The sequence below is a fragment of the Arvicola amphibius genome, chromosome 8 (assembly GCF_903992535.2).
Source record: "Arvicola amphibius chromosome 8, mArvAmp1.2, whole genome shotgun sequence".
In the NCBI taxonomy this organism is placed as follows: Eukaryota; Metazoa; Chordata; class Mammalia; order Rodentia; family Cricetidae; genus Arvicola; species Arvicola amphibius.
In genome coordinates, this window is record NC_052054.1 from 15,675,739 (window position 1) to 15,691,169 (window position 15,431).

The 15,431-nt window shown below is 42.4% G+C and overlaps 1 protein-coding gene across 1 annotated transcript in view; it reads right to left on the minus strand.

Annotated features, from left to right (window-relative positions):
• The window catches only part of Mthfd1l (methylenetetrahydrofolate dehydrogenase (NADP+ dependent) 1 like), a 172,812-nt gene that overhangs the window by 121,372 nt on the left and 36,009 nt on the right, over positions 1 to 15,431 (minus strand). The window contains exons 9-11 of the mRNA XM_038340425.2: positions 11,386 to 11,477; positions 9,543 to 9,640; positions 6,818 to 6,991 (exon numbers count right to left, since the gene is read on the minus strand). Of these exons, the coding sequence (XP_038196353.1) occupies positions 6,818 to 6,991; positions 9,543 to 9,640; positions 11,386 to 11,477 (364 nt within the window). The remainder of the gene's footprint in view (positions 1 to 6,817; positions 6,992 to 9,542; positions 9,641 to 11,385; positions 11,478 to 15,431) is intronic.

A 15,431-nucleotide genomic window follows, 5' to 3' on the forward strand; every position in this document is an offset into this window, starting at 1 on the left:
TTTATGTCACACGGAGGATCCCGTTTTCTCTCCCAAGGATATGCTGGCAGAGCAGAGGAAGACACGCCCAGTGGTGACCTCAAACTTCAGCCAGCCATCCAATTCTTAATTGGAAACACAGGACTGTTGAGCTTGCTGCCAACGAACACAAGGCAGCAAAAGTCACAAAGTAGGAAGTATTTATTGGAAGCAATAAAGGAGAGCTGCAATAAAATTTTATTTCACCCCACCTCTGCATTTGATATCAAAATTTGGTTTAATTTTCCCCCCCATATCCTTAGCTCAGATCCAAAATCGTCAGGTTGGTTTCAGAAAGAGTAAAGTTTCCCTTTCTGTTTCTAGGAAGCCTCTTTGTTGTGGAAATGGGACCGGAAGCTTTTCTCACCATCTCTGAGCTCCAGTTGCCTTCCTGATTTTTATGACTTTTCAGATGACATTATAATAAAAAAATTGACATGCTAAGGTGAAGAAAAACCATCTTCACTTCTTGCATTAGTGTCACACATCACCATCATCAACCACAACAAAAATGCCTGACAGTATTATGAAGCCTTTTCTTAGATAAGTACTGTTTGCTGTTAATGACAGTAGGATTCATCAAGATAGTCTGTGTCAACGGGAAAGAAGTTGATTCAAAAGCCAGAGAGATTTCTTATGCAGAGACAAAGGTAAAGATCGGGAGTACATTTAAAACTGAATTTTGTCAAGCAGTATCATGGGCACCAGCTATGCATGGCCTGACCATGACTCCGAAGCTACATGCGCAAACAGCTATAAATATACATCACTCATCCCAGGCATCTTTATGATGGCGAAGGTTTTAAAAGCCCTTTACTATCTAACAATAAATGTGACCGTCCATCTGGGTGTTTTCCCCATTATAGCTGATGGAGGTGAAGAGTTCAAACGCCATGCTGGCACTTGTTTCTTCTAATGATCCGCGTCCTCTTCTGCCATCAGTACAACTTAAAGAAAACCTCACAGATGTTCAAATGGTGGCTTGAGAAAGGGAAAGTCTTACAGGACAGTTGTCTCTTAAGTTGCACCAAAATAAAGGGTTGAAACATTCAAAGAAAGAAATTTTAAATCGGATATTTAGCATTCTGAGAAAGCAAAACAAAACAAAACTGACACAGAGAATCTCCATTTTCCTCCGGTGAGAAATTCAGTCTATATTCATGGAGCAGTTTGGACTTTTACAAACCCTTCTGTCCATTGAATTCACAAACATTCTAGAATCTTCTGCAGAGTAGATGGTGCTGGCCCAGGACATATTCAAAAGGCCTGCAGCTGCACCCCATGTCAAATTCTCACACAAAATCCCTTTTCATTAGTGTAACTGGGAAAATATGTAAAACTCCAGAGTCCCCAAGAATCTTTTGGTGTATTTCCCCGGGCAATTCCCAATACTTTTTATTTTTTCAGGCAAAGCAAATACAGCCGTGTGTAGGTGTAAACATCGTGCGATGTGTAGCAGGTCATTCCCACTGAAGATGAAATCCTACAACCTGAAGACTGGCTTTTAAAAATGGTGGGGGTGGGGGCTAATCTGGTCTCCATTTGAGTTATCAACAATACAATAAAAAAAGAATGAAACCTCCACTCTTCCATATTTTCATCCCACCGGTGGTTGATAGGTTTAGATTGGATTTTTGGCGATTTAGGTTTATTGAAAAAATTTCTGGGCTGGAGAGATAGCTCAGAGGTTAAGAGCATTGCCTGCTCTTCCAAAGGTCCTGAGTTCAATTCCCAGCAACTACATGGTAGCTCACAACCATCTGTAATGAGGTCTGGTGCCCTCTTCTGGCCTGTAGTCATACACACAGACAGAATATTGTATACATAATAAATAAATAAATAAATAAAATTTCTTTGGTAGCTGAATTCTCTAAAATATAGTAGAGTGTTATGCTAAGAATTCAGAGAAAATGGGAGGATGCAAATTTTATTTCTAATGTGATCTTTGATGTAAACAGGATGGGCACAACAAAGGTAAAATCCTGGGAGGAAATAGAAATAAAATGAACACTTCTGAGCAGTGAGGTGGTTTAGTTTCTCCTTCTTCTGACTTCTCTTTATGCTACACTTTCCGTAAGAAGTCAATATTATTTTCCAAATAAAAAGAGAATTTCAAAAAATGGGGAAGAATATTTTTCCTTTTAGGTGCCATTTATACTCTTAAAAAATGGCAACAGTGCATGTAAGAGTTGATTTTATCATTTCCCCCTAGCTTTTCATCTGACTAAAAGTTAGGAAAAGAAGGGAGGTGACTTTTATGTCAAATTTCAGTTTCCATTTTTAGATTATAACCGTGTGTCTGACATCAATCATCCCGCTGTTAAAACTAGTTAACACACTGATAAGTATATCAGGCATTGTATTTGAAGGAGAATTAATTAGTTAATTTAATTGAGTCAGGATCTCGCTGTGTAGCCCTGGTTGGCCTGGAATTTGCTGGGTAGAGGTTAGCCTTAAACTACTAACCGACCTATATCTGTGTCCCAAGGGCTAGGATTCATGTTGTATGGTTTTGAATAGAGCAGAAAGTTAGACCCCTTACAACGGAGAGGGTTCAACGCATAGTCTCAGGGAAGGAATGATTGCTCGCCTATCATTGAATCTGCCCTTGAGGACTCTAGTTAAGTTTGCATTTTCATTTACGTGGTATGCTAGTTCCGGCTAGGTCACACGTATCATGTAGCAATGGGCCAATGCGGAACAATGTTTCACTGAGTGTGGACTGCTGGGAGTGAGCCATCAGTCAAGCTGCCCAGGGATTCCTAATACTACTTCACCTGTGAATCTTTTCAACCAAAAAATTTTTGTGTAATCTCAGGTATACAAAATAGGCATGCAAATCAAACATTAAGTAATAATAAATTATAAACGTAAAAACTCAATTTGTTGGTGTACATATAATTTTACCATTTATTAAAAAGGAAAGTGAATTTGCATACTGAGATGGACGTGCAATGGTTTTTAATATAAGAATTAAATCTTGGATGCATATTCAATACTATAGGATACAAGCCATCTTCAACATTTTTTAAGAGTTGAAAGACATTTTGACTTAATAATCATCAATGATGAGAACGCCGCTTTGCATAAATATGTCATACAAAAATAGCAGGAACATATTTAGGGTCACCGTAGAAATTGATAAAAATTCTGTTCTAATCCCAAGCTAACCTCATCAGTTTTTTTTTTTTTTTTTTATGAAACTCAAGTCAGAAACTCAACTTTTGAAAAAAATCAAACACTCTAACACAATACAACCTAAAGATACTTAGAAGCTAAAAATGATGGAAAGAAAATATTAAATATCCAAAGCCTTCCTCCTCCATAATTAAACCAGTGTATTTCTATCAGAGCAGAAAACATGTACAGCTAGAACTATAACTTTGAGCTCGTGTGTCTCAGGGACTTTAATTGGTGATGTGTCGTGTGATGGCATGCCCAGGGCAAAGTGGACATGTAGTACATTCAAGAAGCATGATGGACCAAGGCTGTGCACTGCCAAGGACCTGTCAGGTCTATTATGTGCTTTCTGCATTAACTTCTGATGCTGTGCGTTCACAATCCCTTCACTGCTGTCCTTTTTCTTCCTTCTTGGTTTAGTAACCACCACATTGATGACATGACTCCAGACTTAAGAAGTTGGATCTAGTATGTGGCTGGAAGCCAGGCCTTAATGGCTTAACCCCCACATGGGGAACGTGATAACAATATCATTGTTTAAGACATGTCAGCTCTGTTCTTAGCTCAAGGCGGGGCCGTGTCTAAATCTCGGCATCATTTCTAAAATGGACAAGCCCCAGATGGAGTATATCACAGCCACTTCATGAGGAAAAAAAATGCATCATGAATCTTCCTTTATTATCAGATAACACAGTTCTCCTGAGATCCTTGGATCTTATCCTAAAGGGTTTGGAGATTAAACCCAAGGCCTCACATATGCATAGAAGAGCTCTACAACTGAGCAACAGCTCCTGTCCCAAATCTTCTGGACTGGACCCCAGAGAGAAAATTCAGCAAAACTCACCAACACTATGCAAAGTCTGGAGAAGAAAAGCAAATCCGTGTATCAGATACAAAAGATGTGAGTATGTTTCTTTAGAGAACCCGTCTATAAGCCGTCTTCTTCAAGTGCGGGTGTGTACCTCAAAAAGTGTGTGTGTATTTTTGGGGAGTTATCTACTTCAAGTACAGCTGTGTTCCTCCTTTCCTAGCTTGAAGGGGCTTGTAAATATCTATGTGTCTGAAAATGTGCGTGCTCATTGCAACCTTCTATCAAGCAGATTGTCTAAGAGCAACCTTGACTAGAAGATGCTCCACACTTGGATGCAGGAGTGGAGGAATGATGATGCCCTCCTGCTTCTCCTTTCAGTGGTAGACCCTGTAGAGTCCCCGCAGATAGGACCAATGTCTGTAAACTCAGGTATAAGGATATAAGGGTTGGGTTCTCAGATTAGAAAGGAACTTGGGGGAATACAAATGCTGGCTGCCTGAGGAGCGACATTTAAATTGCAGACAATGGAGATGCTACACTGAATTGTTGGAAAAAAGAAAAACTGTATTGAACATTTTTACAGGAGGGGTTTGGACATCATAGTTTGGTGTCTCCAGGAACCTGAAACCAATCCGCAGATACTAAAAGTTCATGGCAAGTGATTTCCCTTCGAGAGAAGCTTCCTAGGGAGACAAATATACAAATATGGATGTCCAGAACTATTCATTTTTAGCGTGGTTTACAGTGATCCCAAACATGAAAACAATGGAAACGTCCATCAGTAGGGAAATCAACTCTGGACCGTCTTTATCCTACTGTCAACCATTTTCCCTTCTCAATACACTAGAACTAGAAACTCTCTATCCTAGTTATGGTGAGACACCTTAACTTCCGTGCCCCACTGAGAACAAGGAACTAGAGGTACTGAAAAGAAACTCACACATAAACAACAGAATACTTGTCACACGGCCATGAAAACATAGTGTGCACTAGCCCACTGCAGAAGTGAGCACATATAATGTGACTACATTTAAGGAAGGACCTATCGGTCTGAGGCCACCCTGACCTGAGGAACTGTTTCCCCTGGGTGGTAGAATTTGTAATATTTTATTCTCTTGTTTATTTTCATTAATTTTAGAAAATTCTTATAGCAAGACTACATTTTTTTTTTATGACTGTCTTAGTTGCTATGTAAAAGACCAGGAGAGCAAAAGCAGTTTGAGGAGGAAAGAGTTACTTCATTTTATAAGTCTCAGATCATACTCCATCACTGAGGAAGCCAGGACAGGAACTCAAGGCAGGAACTTGAAGGCAGGAAGTAAAGCAAAGACCATGGAAAAATGCTGCTTATTGGCTTACTTAGCCGAGCTGTTCAGCACCACCTACAGTGGGATGTACCCTCCCACATCAATCATCCACACACATGAAGATGGGCCACAGATTTGCTTACAGGCCAATATGATGGGGGCATTTTCTCAAATGAGAATCCCTCTTCTTAGATAGCCCTAGCTTGTGTTGACTGACAAAAAGCAAAACAAGCAAGCAAGCAAACAAAAACTCAAAACCAACCAGGACAACAACCAACAAAAAGAAAGCAGAAAGAAATCACATGGATAACTAACTACACCTAGAAGTCAAGTCCACAGCTAAGAAATGTCTCTGTCTGAGACATAAATGGATTTTGTACCTCAAGCCTCACTGTCTGTCTGTCTGTCTGTCTGTCTGTCTGTCTATCTATCTATCTATCTATCCACCCACCTCCTTACCCACCTACCTATCACAGGCAACAGTCAACTGCACTAAATTACAAGACCACACAAGAATTCATATGTTTTCTTGATGTTCTCTAATGTCACAATGAATAAATAGTTCAAATCTTCAATTGTCTAATTCAGCTAGCAAATATATTTTTAAAAAGAAAACAACAACTTTCCCTCTTTCATAAAAAGGACTAATTAATTTTTCATGTAATAGCCAAGACAACTGAAAATGGCCCAACCTTAGTTTGAAATGCAATAAAGTTCTGTAAGGTCCACATGAAAATGAACCACCAAGACAGTACCAAGAGCCATGTACATTTCACAAGGTATCTTAAAATATTATTTGAAAGCAGAACACCAAATAACATACTTCTCAAGCCCTTATACAGTTAAAAATAATATGCTTCCAATTGCTATTCTGATGTTTTTTTATTATGAAAAATGGAATTGAAATGTTCAGGACAGCTGGGGACGGTCACGCACGCCTGCAGCCGCAGCACTTGGCAGATAGAGGCGGAAGGATGAAAGGTTCAAGGGCATTCTGGGCTACATAATGTATGACTTGGTGGGAGGAACAGAAACCCAGGGAGCCGTATCAAGTATAGGGTAAGAAAAATAAAACCCCAGAGCGGGGAGTATAGCTCTGTGACACAGCCCTTGCTCAGCATGCATGAAGCCCGGGGTTTGTTCTCCACCACCGCCAAAAGAAGCCACTTCTGCTTTGGCTGGTGGTGTAGTTCAGTGGTAGAGCCCTTGCCTATGGCAGGACAGACTTGGGGTTAGAGCCTCAGGATCACAAATAAAAAAAAAATTGAAAAGTAAACCAGTAAAATCAGCAGCTTGTTAGTCTCTATACAGAACAGAGATGAATTTGCTCAGGCCTGCGGATGAGGAGTCTTACCTTGTGGCAGATGGAGGTCCTGTCAATGGAAACAAAAAGGAGCCAGGACAAAACTGACAATACAATGCGCTTAAGGGGCAGGGGGACAGAGATAATACAGAGGACAGTTCTGGAAATATGTCTCCTCAATGTACAGTAGAGGCTTACCCGGCAACTAGGACATATTTTCCATCTTTTTGATCCTTTAACCTCTCCAGCAGGGACAACCGGACTTTGGCTTTGCTCTTGCCATAGACTTCAATTTCCTCTGCAAACAATCCTATCTCTTTGGCAAGGACATCTACAGCTTTTGGAGTCTGTCCTCTTGAAATCTCAATATCACTGGAGGGAGAGAAAGCAGCATGCAGGAGGCAGTTGCCTCAGCTTAGGTGGTCGGCGCTCGAGGGAAAAGCATCCATGCACCCCGCCAACCCTTAAATCAACCCAATTGCTTTGTGGTCCCTTTTCCCAGGCAGAATTACACACAACTGCTAGCAATTAAGATGCATGAGAAAGTGACTTTCCCTCCCTTTCGTTTTTACTTTTTCTTTTTCCTGTCTTTTTTTTTTTTTTGAGATATCATTACAGAACACTTAACCAAGATCCTAGTGTCAGCCACAAAGATACCGCCTGTGTCACATGGAGAGGGCAATTGTGTTCTTTGCACTATGGCTATGGTAAACCCATTCTAGAACACCAAGCTCCGTGAATTGGCGGGAGGGTAGAAAGGCCAGTGCATGAGGCTCTCCCACGTGGCTAGGCAACGTGTCTCTTGGCTATTCAGAAATATGGAAATGCTATTTCCTTTTATCTTCTTGCATACTTTCTCTTTTTCCCATTTCCAGTCCAAAAATAGTATTTCAAAATATTTCATCCATTATGTAATAGCTCCTGAAAGGACGCAGTACCTGACACTCAATCTCAAACAGGAGAGTCAGGACCTTCATGAGGGGGGTGGCCAGGCACCAGACTTGACTATAAGGCGAGCAAACAGTTGTTGATATTACAGGGGCTCTCAGCACCAACGTGTGTACTGTGGACCACAGAGAACACTGCTGTGGCCAATATGCTCAGCATCTCTCTTATTCGGGGCCAGCCTGTCCATTTATCTCACTGAACATCTGTCTAAGATGGAGTACTGACGGCACACTTGTTCCCACAGCCTTGAGCATCACACATAAGGACAACCGTTCCCTGACAGTCTCGAGGACACAGTGGTCTTTGAGGGCAGCAGGAGACCACCCTCGCTGCTAAAGGCAGTTCCTCAGCTGCAACTGTTTTTGCGTTGCTGTTGCTGACAGTCTGCTCAGCCTCCATACGACTCTATCATCATTCTCTTTAGACAAGAGGACCAGGGCAGTCTGACCTTGGGATAGGAGATAATGTTAACCATGCCATCCTCACTGCTCTAGAGGGTACCCAGGAAGCTGGGAGAAGAGAGTGACGCTTTAGGACCCATGTAGGCTGAGCTCTTGGCTTCCTGTTGGGTGATGCCAACTCCCCAGGTCCCTGGCATAGATCTTTCTATTTCTCTTCTGGCCCACCCTGAGCTCCTGGAATCTTGTTTTATCTTGTTTGTTTATAGTATTCCTCCTTGGAATTTGTGTTAGTGACTCAAAGCAAGCATGCCTATGACATATTATAGTCTATTGTGAAGGGAAAACCAATCTCATGGGGATGCTTAACCGGTAGACAGCTGACCGTAGAAGAGAAAAGAGGTCAATTCTGAGAGCCACCTGTAGTTGGGCACAATCATACATGCCTGTGATTCTCGTACTTGGGAGGCTGAGGCAGGAGCATTACTGTGAGTTTGAGACTAGCCTGGACTAGACGGTAAGACGTGTTTCTCCTTGCTACCTCCCCCAGAGAATTCATAGCCACGTGAAAAACTCAGCCAGCTACTGGAGGTTTTAGCCGTTCAACACTCTGTAGCCCAGCATTGCTGGGTGGGATGCTCTGGGGCTCAGGTTATCACACAAACTTGGATAAGGTTGTGTGGCCAACTCACTGGAACAAGGTGGTCAGCAGTGACCCTGTCTCGAATACCATATCACAGGGATCATTCAAAATCACTCACTAAGATTATATCCTGTAGTGTTTACTAATTGTACAACGAGACTATGTAACTCAGATTCATTAAGCTGCTGGAAAAAACACCCATCCCAATCACCACGTCTTAGGGGACAGTCCTGGAGAAAGATGAACGTAGTTCCCATGTGAGTGTGTGTGGCTTGTTTGGTCATTTCCCCTAAGACTAGAAAACTATCTGCCTGGTGCACTAAGTTGATCCATCTCCTGGGTGCTCCTAGTCCCGTTCAAAACTTGACAAATGCTATATGACCTATATTCTGTCAGATAAAGACAATGCTTTCTGCATGATGAAGAAAACCAGTCTGTACGTGTCCATTTAATATAGGACACACCACTCAGACAAAATGAAATGATATGCATTTTGAATGTTAATAAAATAAGGTAAGCACATTCATCATGATTTAATCAGGGAGGACTTGTGATAGAGAAATGGTGTCTCACTTTGATGATTAGAGGAAATAATCTAATGCCAAAATCCAAATACGGGGGCTGGTGGTGTAGCTCAGTTAGTTCACGTTGCTTAGGATACATGAAGTCCTGATTTTCATTTCCAATACTCTAGCACTGCACAAAACCAGGTGGTACACGTGTATAATCCCAGCCCTTGGGGAATAGAGGCAAGGTGATTGGATGTTCATGTCATCCTTGGCTACAGAGTAAGTACAAGATCAGCCTGGACTACATGAGACCATGATAAGCAATCACTCAAAAGCCTTGAGTTACGCCTCCCATCTTTGACTGAATAGAGACCCGTGTCACTCAAATGAGCCTCCATCGATACAAGCCAAGCATTGTCACCTACCTGGGGACCGGGGAGAGAGGCTGCAGTTTCAAGCAGTGGAGTCGCCACCTCCTATGCTGCTGCTCTCGGAGCCATCTCCTGCCACTGCTGACCATGTTCTTCAGGAGAAAGGGGGAGAAAGATCATAGGGAAGTAAGGGTGGCAGGTCACCCACATTAACTACGGGAACTGCAAGGGGGTTATAAAGCCAAAGGAATCCCAAATCAAGAAAGTCATCGTCTAATAGAAGCAACAATGAGATTCACATGCAATTAGCCATGCAGGCTTTGTATATGGGCTTGTAGATATATGCATTGCTAAAATAGCTTAACCATTCACAAAAGATACCAAGAATACAGATAAAATTATTCTGAATGGATTTTTAAAAAAAAGGTTTTACTTACGTATGTATGTGTGCTTATACATGGTGGTCACAGGTTAACATGAGATAAAGTTGCTTCTATTGCTCTCCAACTCATGTTTTTATAATTAATTAATTGACTTTTATTACATGTGTGTGGGTGTTTTTCCTGCATGAGACATCTATGCACTATGGGTATAGAAAGCCTGGGGAGGCCAGGAGAGAGCCCTGGATCCCATGGAACTGGAGCTCCAGATGGTTGTGAGCTGCCATCTGGATGCTGGGAACCAAAACTGGATCCTCTGTTAGAGCAGTCACTGCTCTTAGCCACCAAACCACCTCTCCAGCCCTACCACCTTAGTTTTGAGACACGATCTTCCACTAAACCTAGAACTATACTGTCTTCCCAGCAAGTCCCAGATATCCCTCTCTCTCTCTCTAGTGCTGGGATTACCACTGCTCCCAGCTTTTTATGGGGGTGCTGGGGTTCAAACTCAGGCCGCTCGGTTTGTGGACCAAGCACTTTCTTGACTGAGCCATCTCCTTGGATGGGTTCCTCATCTCAATTAGAAAAGAAAAAAATGAAGACAACATAAGCCTACATGAAAGATGATCTTGGACATCCAGATTCCAAAATACGTAATGCTATTTCCAATACAATCCTTCTGCGCTCAGTTGAAACGTACACGGGAACCGAATTACTCAACAGTGATACATGTACATCTATATGCATGTGAAATTAAGATAAACAGATGTAGTCCAGCAAGCTCTGGCACCGTCAGAATGCTCAGTAGCCCTAGTTAAGAGCTGGGAACTTCAGGGTTTAGGCTTCACGGATGTTGGTGGCTTGAAAAGATACCAACGAACTTTTCAGTAGTCTGATGTGTTTTCCCTCTAAGAAGGCCAGGTGATTCGCTTCTAACAAAAGCAGAGTGGCACCATGTGATTTCTTTCAGAAAGTACACCTCAAAACAGATCCTTTGCTCAGTTTGTGGGTCACTCACGGGGGGTAAAGTTAGCTGCAGTAATGCACGCAGCCCTATGGAGAGGCCCACGAGGGATAAAAGCATCCACTCGGCAGCCAAAGAGGAGCTTAGGATCACATGCTGACAGCCACCTGTGGCTGCGTTATCTCGTAAGTGAATTCTCAGCCCTCAACAGAGACCTGGACAACATCTTGATTTCAATCATCCGAGAGGCTTGAACCACACAGCTGGCCAGCTCCCAGGTGTCGGATGTAGGAAACCTATGGGACACCACCTGCTTCAAGTTTGGGGCTGCCATGTTTGAGAGGTGATGCATTATACAGACAGCACCTTGGGCATCTGCCATGCAATCATCACGTGAAGGTGGTAAGCAGAAGGCTTCTATGAGTCCCCATTTTCTTACATCAGGTGGCTTTGACCCCTGGTGTGTGAAGTGCCTGACACTGTACTCGTTAGGCAGAAAACACTAGCAGCCACTAACAAGACACCCAAACTCAAATGGCCGTGTCAAACAAACCTGTATCCGCAGAGCTGCAGCAAGGAGACTCACATTCTCTCCTGTAATGATTCTTTTCCCAGGGACCCCAGGAGAGCCATCTCTCAGCTTCCCTGCAGAAACATTGAATAGGAAAAGACTTAGAGCGTATTGCCATTTGCAAACAACTGATCTTTGTAAAAATCCAGTACACTGAATCACAGTGCCCATCAGGTATCACCCAAGGAAGTTGGGAGTCAATAGGCAAGTGACCTGTCGCACAGCCTTGAGGCTCCCAGTGGGGACTCTTTTATATTTTACATCAGAGGAATGTCAATGTTCATTTGAGCTGTTAACCAGGGATATACAGAAGCTCAGTTTAACAAGGGACCCTGCTTGGGAGATATCTCACACAGAAGAACACAGAAGCAATCTAAGCAGTCTCTTCAAGCACCCCAAGTGTCATACCGTGATCTACCAAAAAACAAAAAAAAAAATAAAAAAAATACAGAATTAGCTGAATGTGATAGCCTACTTCTGTAAACACAGCACTTGGAAAACTGAGGCAGGAGAATAGACAGCTTAAAACTATCCTAGGCTACAAAGCAAAGTCTAGGCTAATATAGCATAATCCTGTCTCATGAACATAACTAAAAATAGAGATATAAATATAATAGTAACTTAAGACAATTCTAGTTCAGTCTGGTGACCTGAAATCCTAATTACTCAGGAGGCTAAGGCAGGGCCAGTCTGTGTAAGGCAGTCAGACTCTGTCTCAAAATTAAAAAGCAAAAGGACTGGAGATATAGTTCAGTGGTAGAGTGCTTGCTTAGCATGCTTGAGGCCCTGGGTTCAATGCACAGCACCTCTGCCCCTCCCCCACCCAGGGACAATTCACACTATTTAAGGTAGAGGCAGCATAGTGTAAAGAGAAGTTTCTGTCCTGCCTGGTCCCACATCTGTTCAGTCCTAAAGAAACACACAGGGGCTTATATTAATTATTATCTGTTTGACCTATTAGCTCAGGCTTATTATTAACTAGTTCTTACAACTGTATAACCCATAATTCTTATCTAGGTTTAGCCACGTGGCTTGGTATTTTTCTCAGTGCAGCATTTCCATCTTGCGTCTTCTGCATCTGGGTGGCAACTGTAGTCTGAGCCTTTTCTCTTCCCAGAAATCATCCTAGTCTGGTTGCCCTGCATATACTTCCTGCTTGGCTACTGGCCAACCAGGGTTTTATTAAACCAATACAAGTGATAAGTCTTTATAGGGTGCAAGAGCATTGTCCCACAACAGCATAGCCTGCACAGCAGGCCCCACCCAGACCTGTATCAGATTGACACCTCTATCTCAGACCCAGCAGGGCTCTAGGTTGTGACTTCCTAAGGGTAAAATAAGCCTCTCAGGATTGTGTGGCATGAAATGTAGCATGGCCCATGAGGAGCGTATTCTATAGGGTGTTCATTTTAACTATAAAACATAATGTCTGGATTTCTGACACAGTAAGGCTTTGTCTTCTTACAAGAACCTGTAACCTTTCAGGATAACACCAGAGAAATAAATAGAAGTGAGTTTACTCGTGAACATGAGAACAAACAAGAGTAAAAAACACCCAGAGGATAAACTCTAAATCTGAGAGGAGAGCAAGCTTCCTTTGGTCATTAAAAGAATAAAAACTGCTGTCAATTTATCTATGTAAAAAATATTCCATTTAAATAAAATCAAATGTAGTGAATTCTTTATCAAATAATGTAACAAACTCAGAAGACATACGTATAACCTACATATTATATTTATATTTTCAAAGTACTAACTGTGGGTTTTAAATTTGTTCTGATACAGGGTCTCACCAGGAGCCCTGACTGGCCTGGAACTCACTATGTACATCAGGCTAGCTTCAAATTCACAGAAATCTGCCTGCCTTTATCTCCCAGGTTCTGAGATTAAAGGCATGTGTCACTATATCCAGCATAATTGTGGCGTTTCTTTCAGTGTGTTTGTATATGTGCTCACATGTGACTGTGTTTATGTGTATGCACAGGCACACATGAACCAGAGGTCAGGGGTTGATGCCAAGTGTCTTCCTTGGTCACTATTTATGGAGACAGGGTGTTCTGCTGAATCTGGAGCTCACTGATTCTGCTGGTCTAGCTTGCGGCAGGGATCCCATCTCTGCCTCCAGAGCTACGCTGCTGTGCCTACCTGGCTTTCCGGAGCTGGTAGAGAGCTGAACTCTGGTCCTGATGCTTTTGTGGCAAGCATTTCATCCAATGAGTCACCTTCCCAGACTCAAAGATTGTTTTTGTAATTATCAAAAGAAAATTTCTATCATAGAAATATGACCCAATTTCCAGGGCTAGAGAGATGGCGTAGTGGTTAAGAACACTTACTGCTTTTCCAGAGGACCTGAGTTCAATTCCCAGCATCCATATTAGGCATTTGCTTCAGGGGATCTGACAAGTCCTCTTGCTTCCAAGAAGCACTTGTATATATGTGCTATACACATGCACACACATACCTGTGTACATGTGGGGACACACACACACACAGATACACACCTAAAACTCTGTAGACCATTCTGACTTTGAATTCACAGACATCCACCTGCCTCTGCCTCCAGAGTTCAAAGTCATCTTGGTCTACAGAGCTAGTTCCGGGACAGCTAAGACTGTTACACAGAGAAACCATGTCCCCAAACTCCCCAACCCTTCTCCCCCCACAAAAAAAAAGAAAAAAGAAAAGAAAACAAATATGAGCCAATTTTCATCAAAAGCTATTATGTTTTAGGATATTAACTTTAGGGATTATCTAGTGCTGTTTTGGGTCTGGGGTGTCCCCAAATGCCTACATGGAAAGGGCTGGTTCATCGGCCTGTGGCTCTACTGTATGCGCTGGCATTTTAAGAAGGGAGGAAGCTAGGCGACTGGGGTCGTGCTCCTGGGACTCCAGACCCTTCCACTTCCGGTCTGCTTCCTGGCCACCACTCCTGCCATAGGCACCTTTCTGCCACAGACCTCGAGCAACAAGGCTTGGGAATTGTGGAATGAACTCTTGGAAACCATGAAACCAAACAGACTTTCTTCCTTATCAGTTGGCTTTTTTTTTTTTTGCTCAAAAATTTTTCACAGTAGCAGAAAGTTGACAGACATCCCTGGTTTTGAAATTTGGGGATCATTAATGAGAATTCCACTTTCCCCTCTGTTAGTTAGCAATTATAAAATTTATTAAGAGAAAACACACATGTAAAATGCTTTGTGCTGTGCCCTCTCTTAGAGGGGGAAAATGCTTCTAATAGCGATGCTTTCGAATTAAACAATTTTCCTCTGTTTCTGGACCGCTCGACTCTTAAATTATCCATTCTGCTGACAGTCGTTTGCAAGAAATTGCACAAAACACTTAAAGAGTACGTGTTCCATGATGTTTTATTGTCAAATGCAGTAAGGGTGTTGGGAAAACTCTCTCCCCCATGTATAGCTTAAAGATTAGCAATGCTTTGGCTCTATAAATCACATCTAGGCAGAGGACAAGAGTCAAAAGATGGGAGAGATTTGTTTTGCTTTGTTTTAATCACTAGAGACCTGCTCTTAAGATCCTGTCCAACAACCATGGAAAAGAAAAACGTACTGTCCATCCTCCTGTCTTTAAGCAACGGAGAATGAAGACAGCTACATTCCAGGGGCTGGTATCAATTTGCAAATGCATGTTCCCAGAACATAAGGGACACAGTCGCACAGTAAAGAATTTTTATCACTTTAGGCGTGTGCACAACGCAGGGCTCAGGAAGAGACTAGGCTGCAGTTTTGAAACGCTGCATGTAGGCTGCCTGGTAGGTCTAAATGAGCTCACTGATGGCTTGAAGGCGCGATGAACAATGTGAAGAGCAGGTATAAGCAAAACAGAACACCTTCCTTCCTTCCTTCCTTCCTTCCTTCCTTCCTTCCTTCCTTCCTTCCTTCCTTCCTTCCTTCCTCTCAGCTCTCAGGACAGCTGACTGAAGGAAATAAACCTAGAGGGGAATACAACCCCATGATTGGACCAGAAATCGTGAGGAGTTTTTGGAAGAAAGCAGCAAGAACGAATCGAAT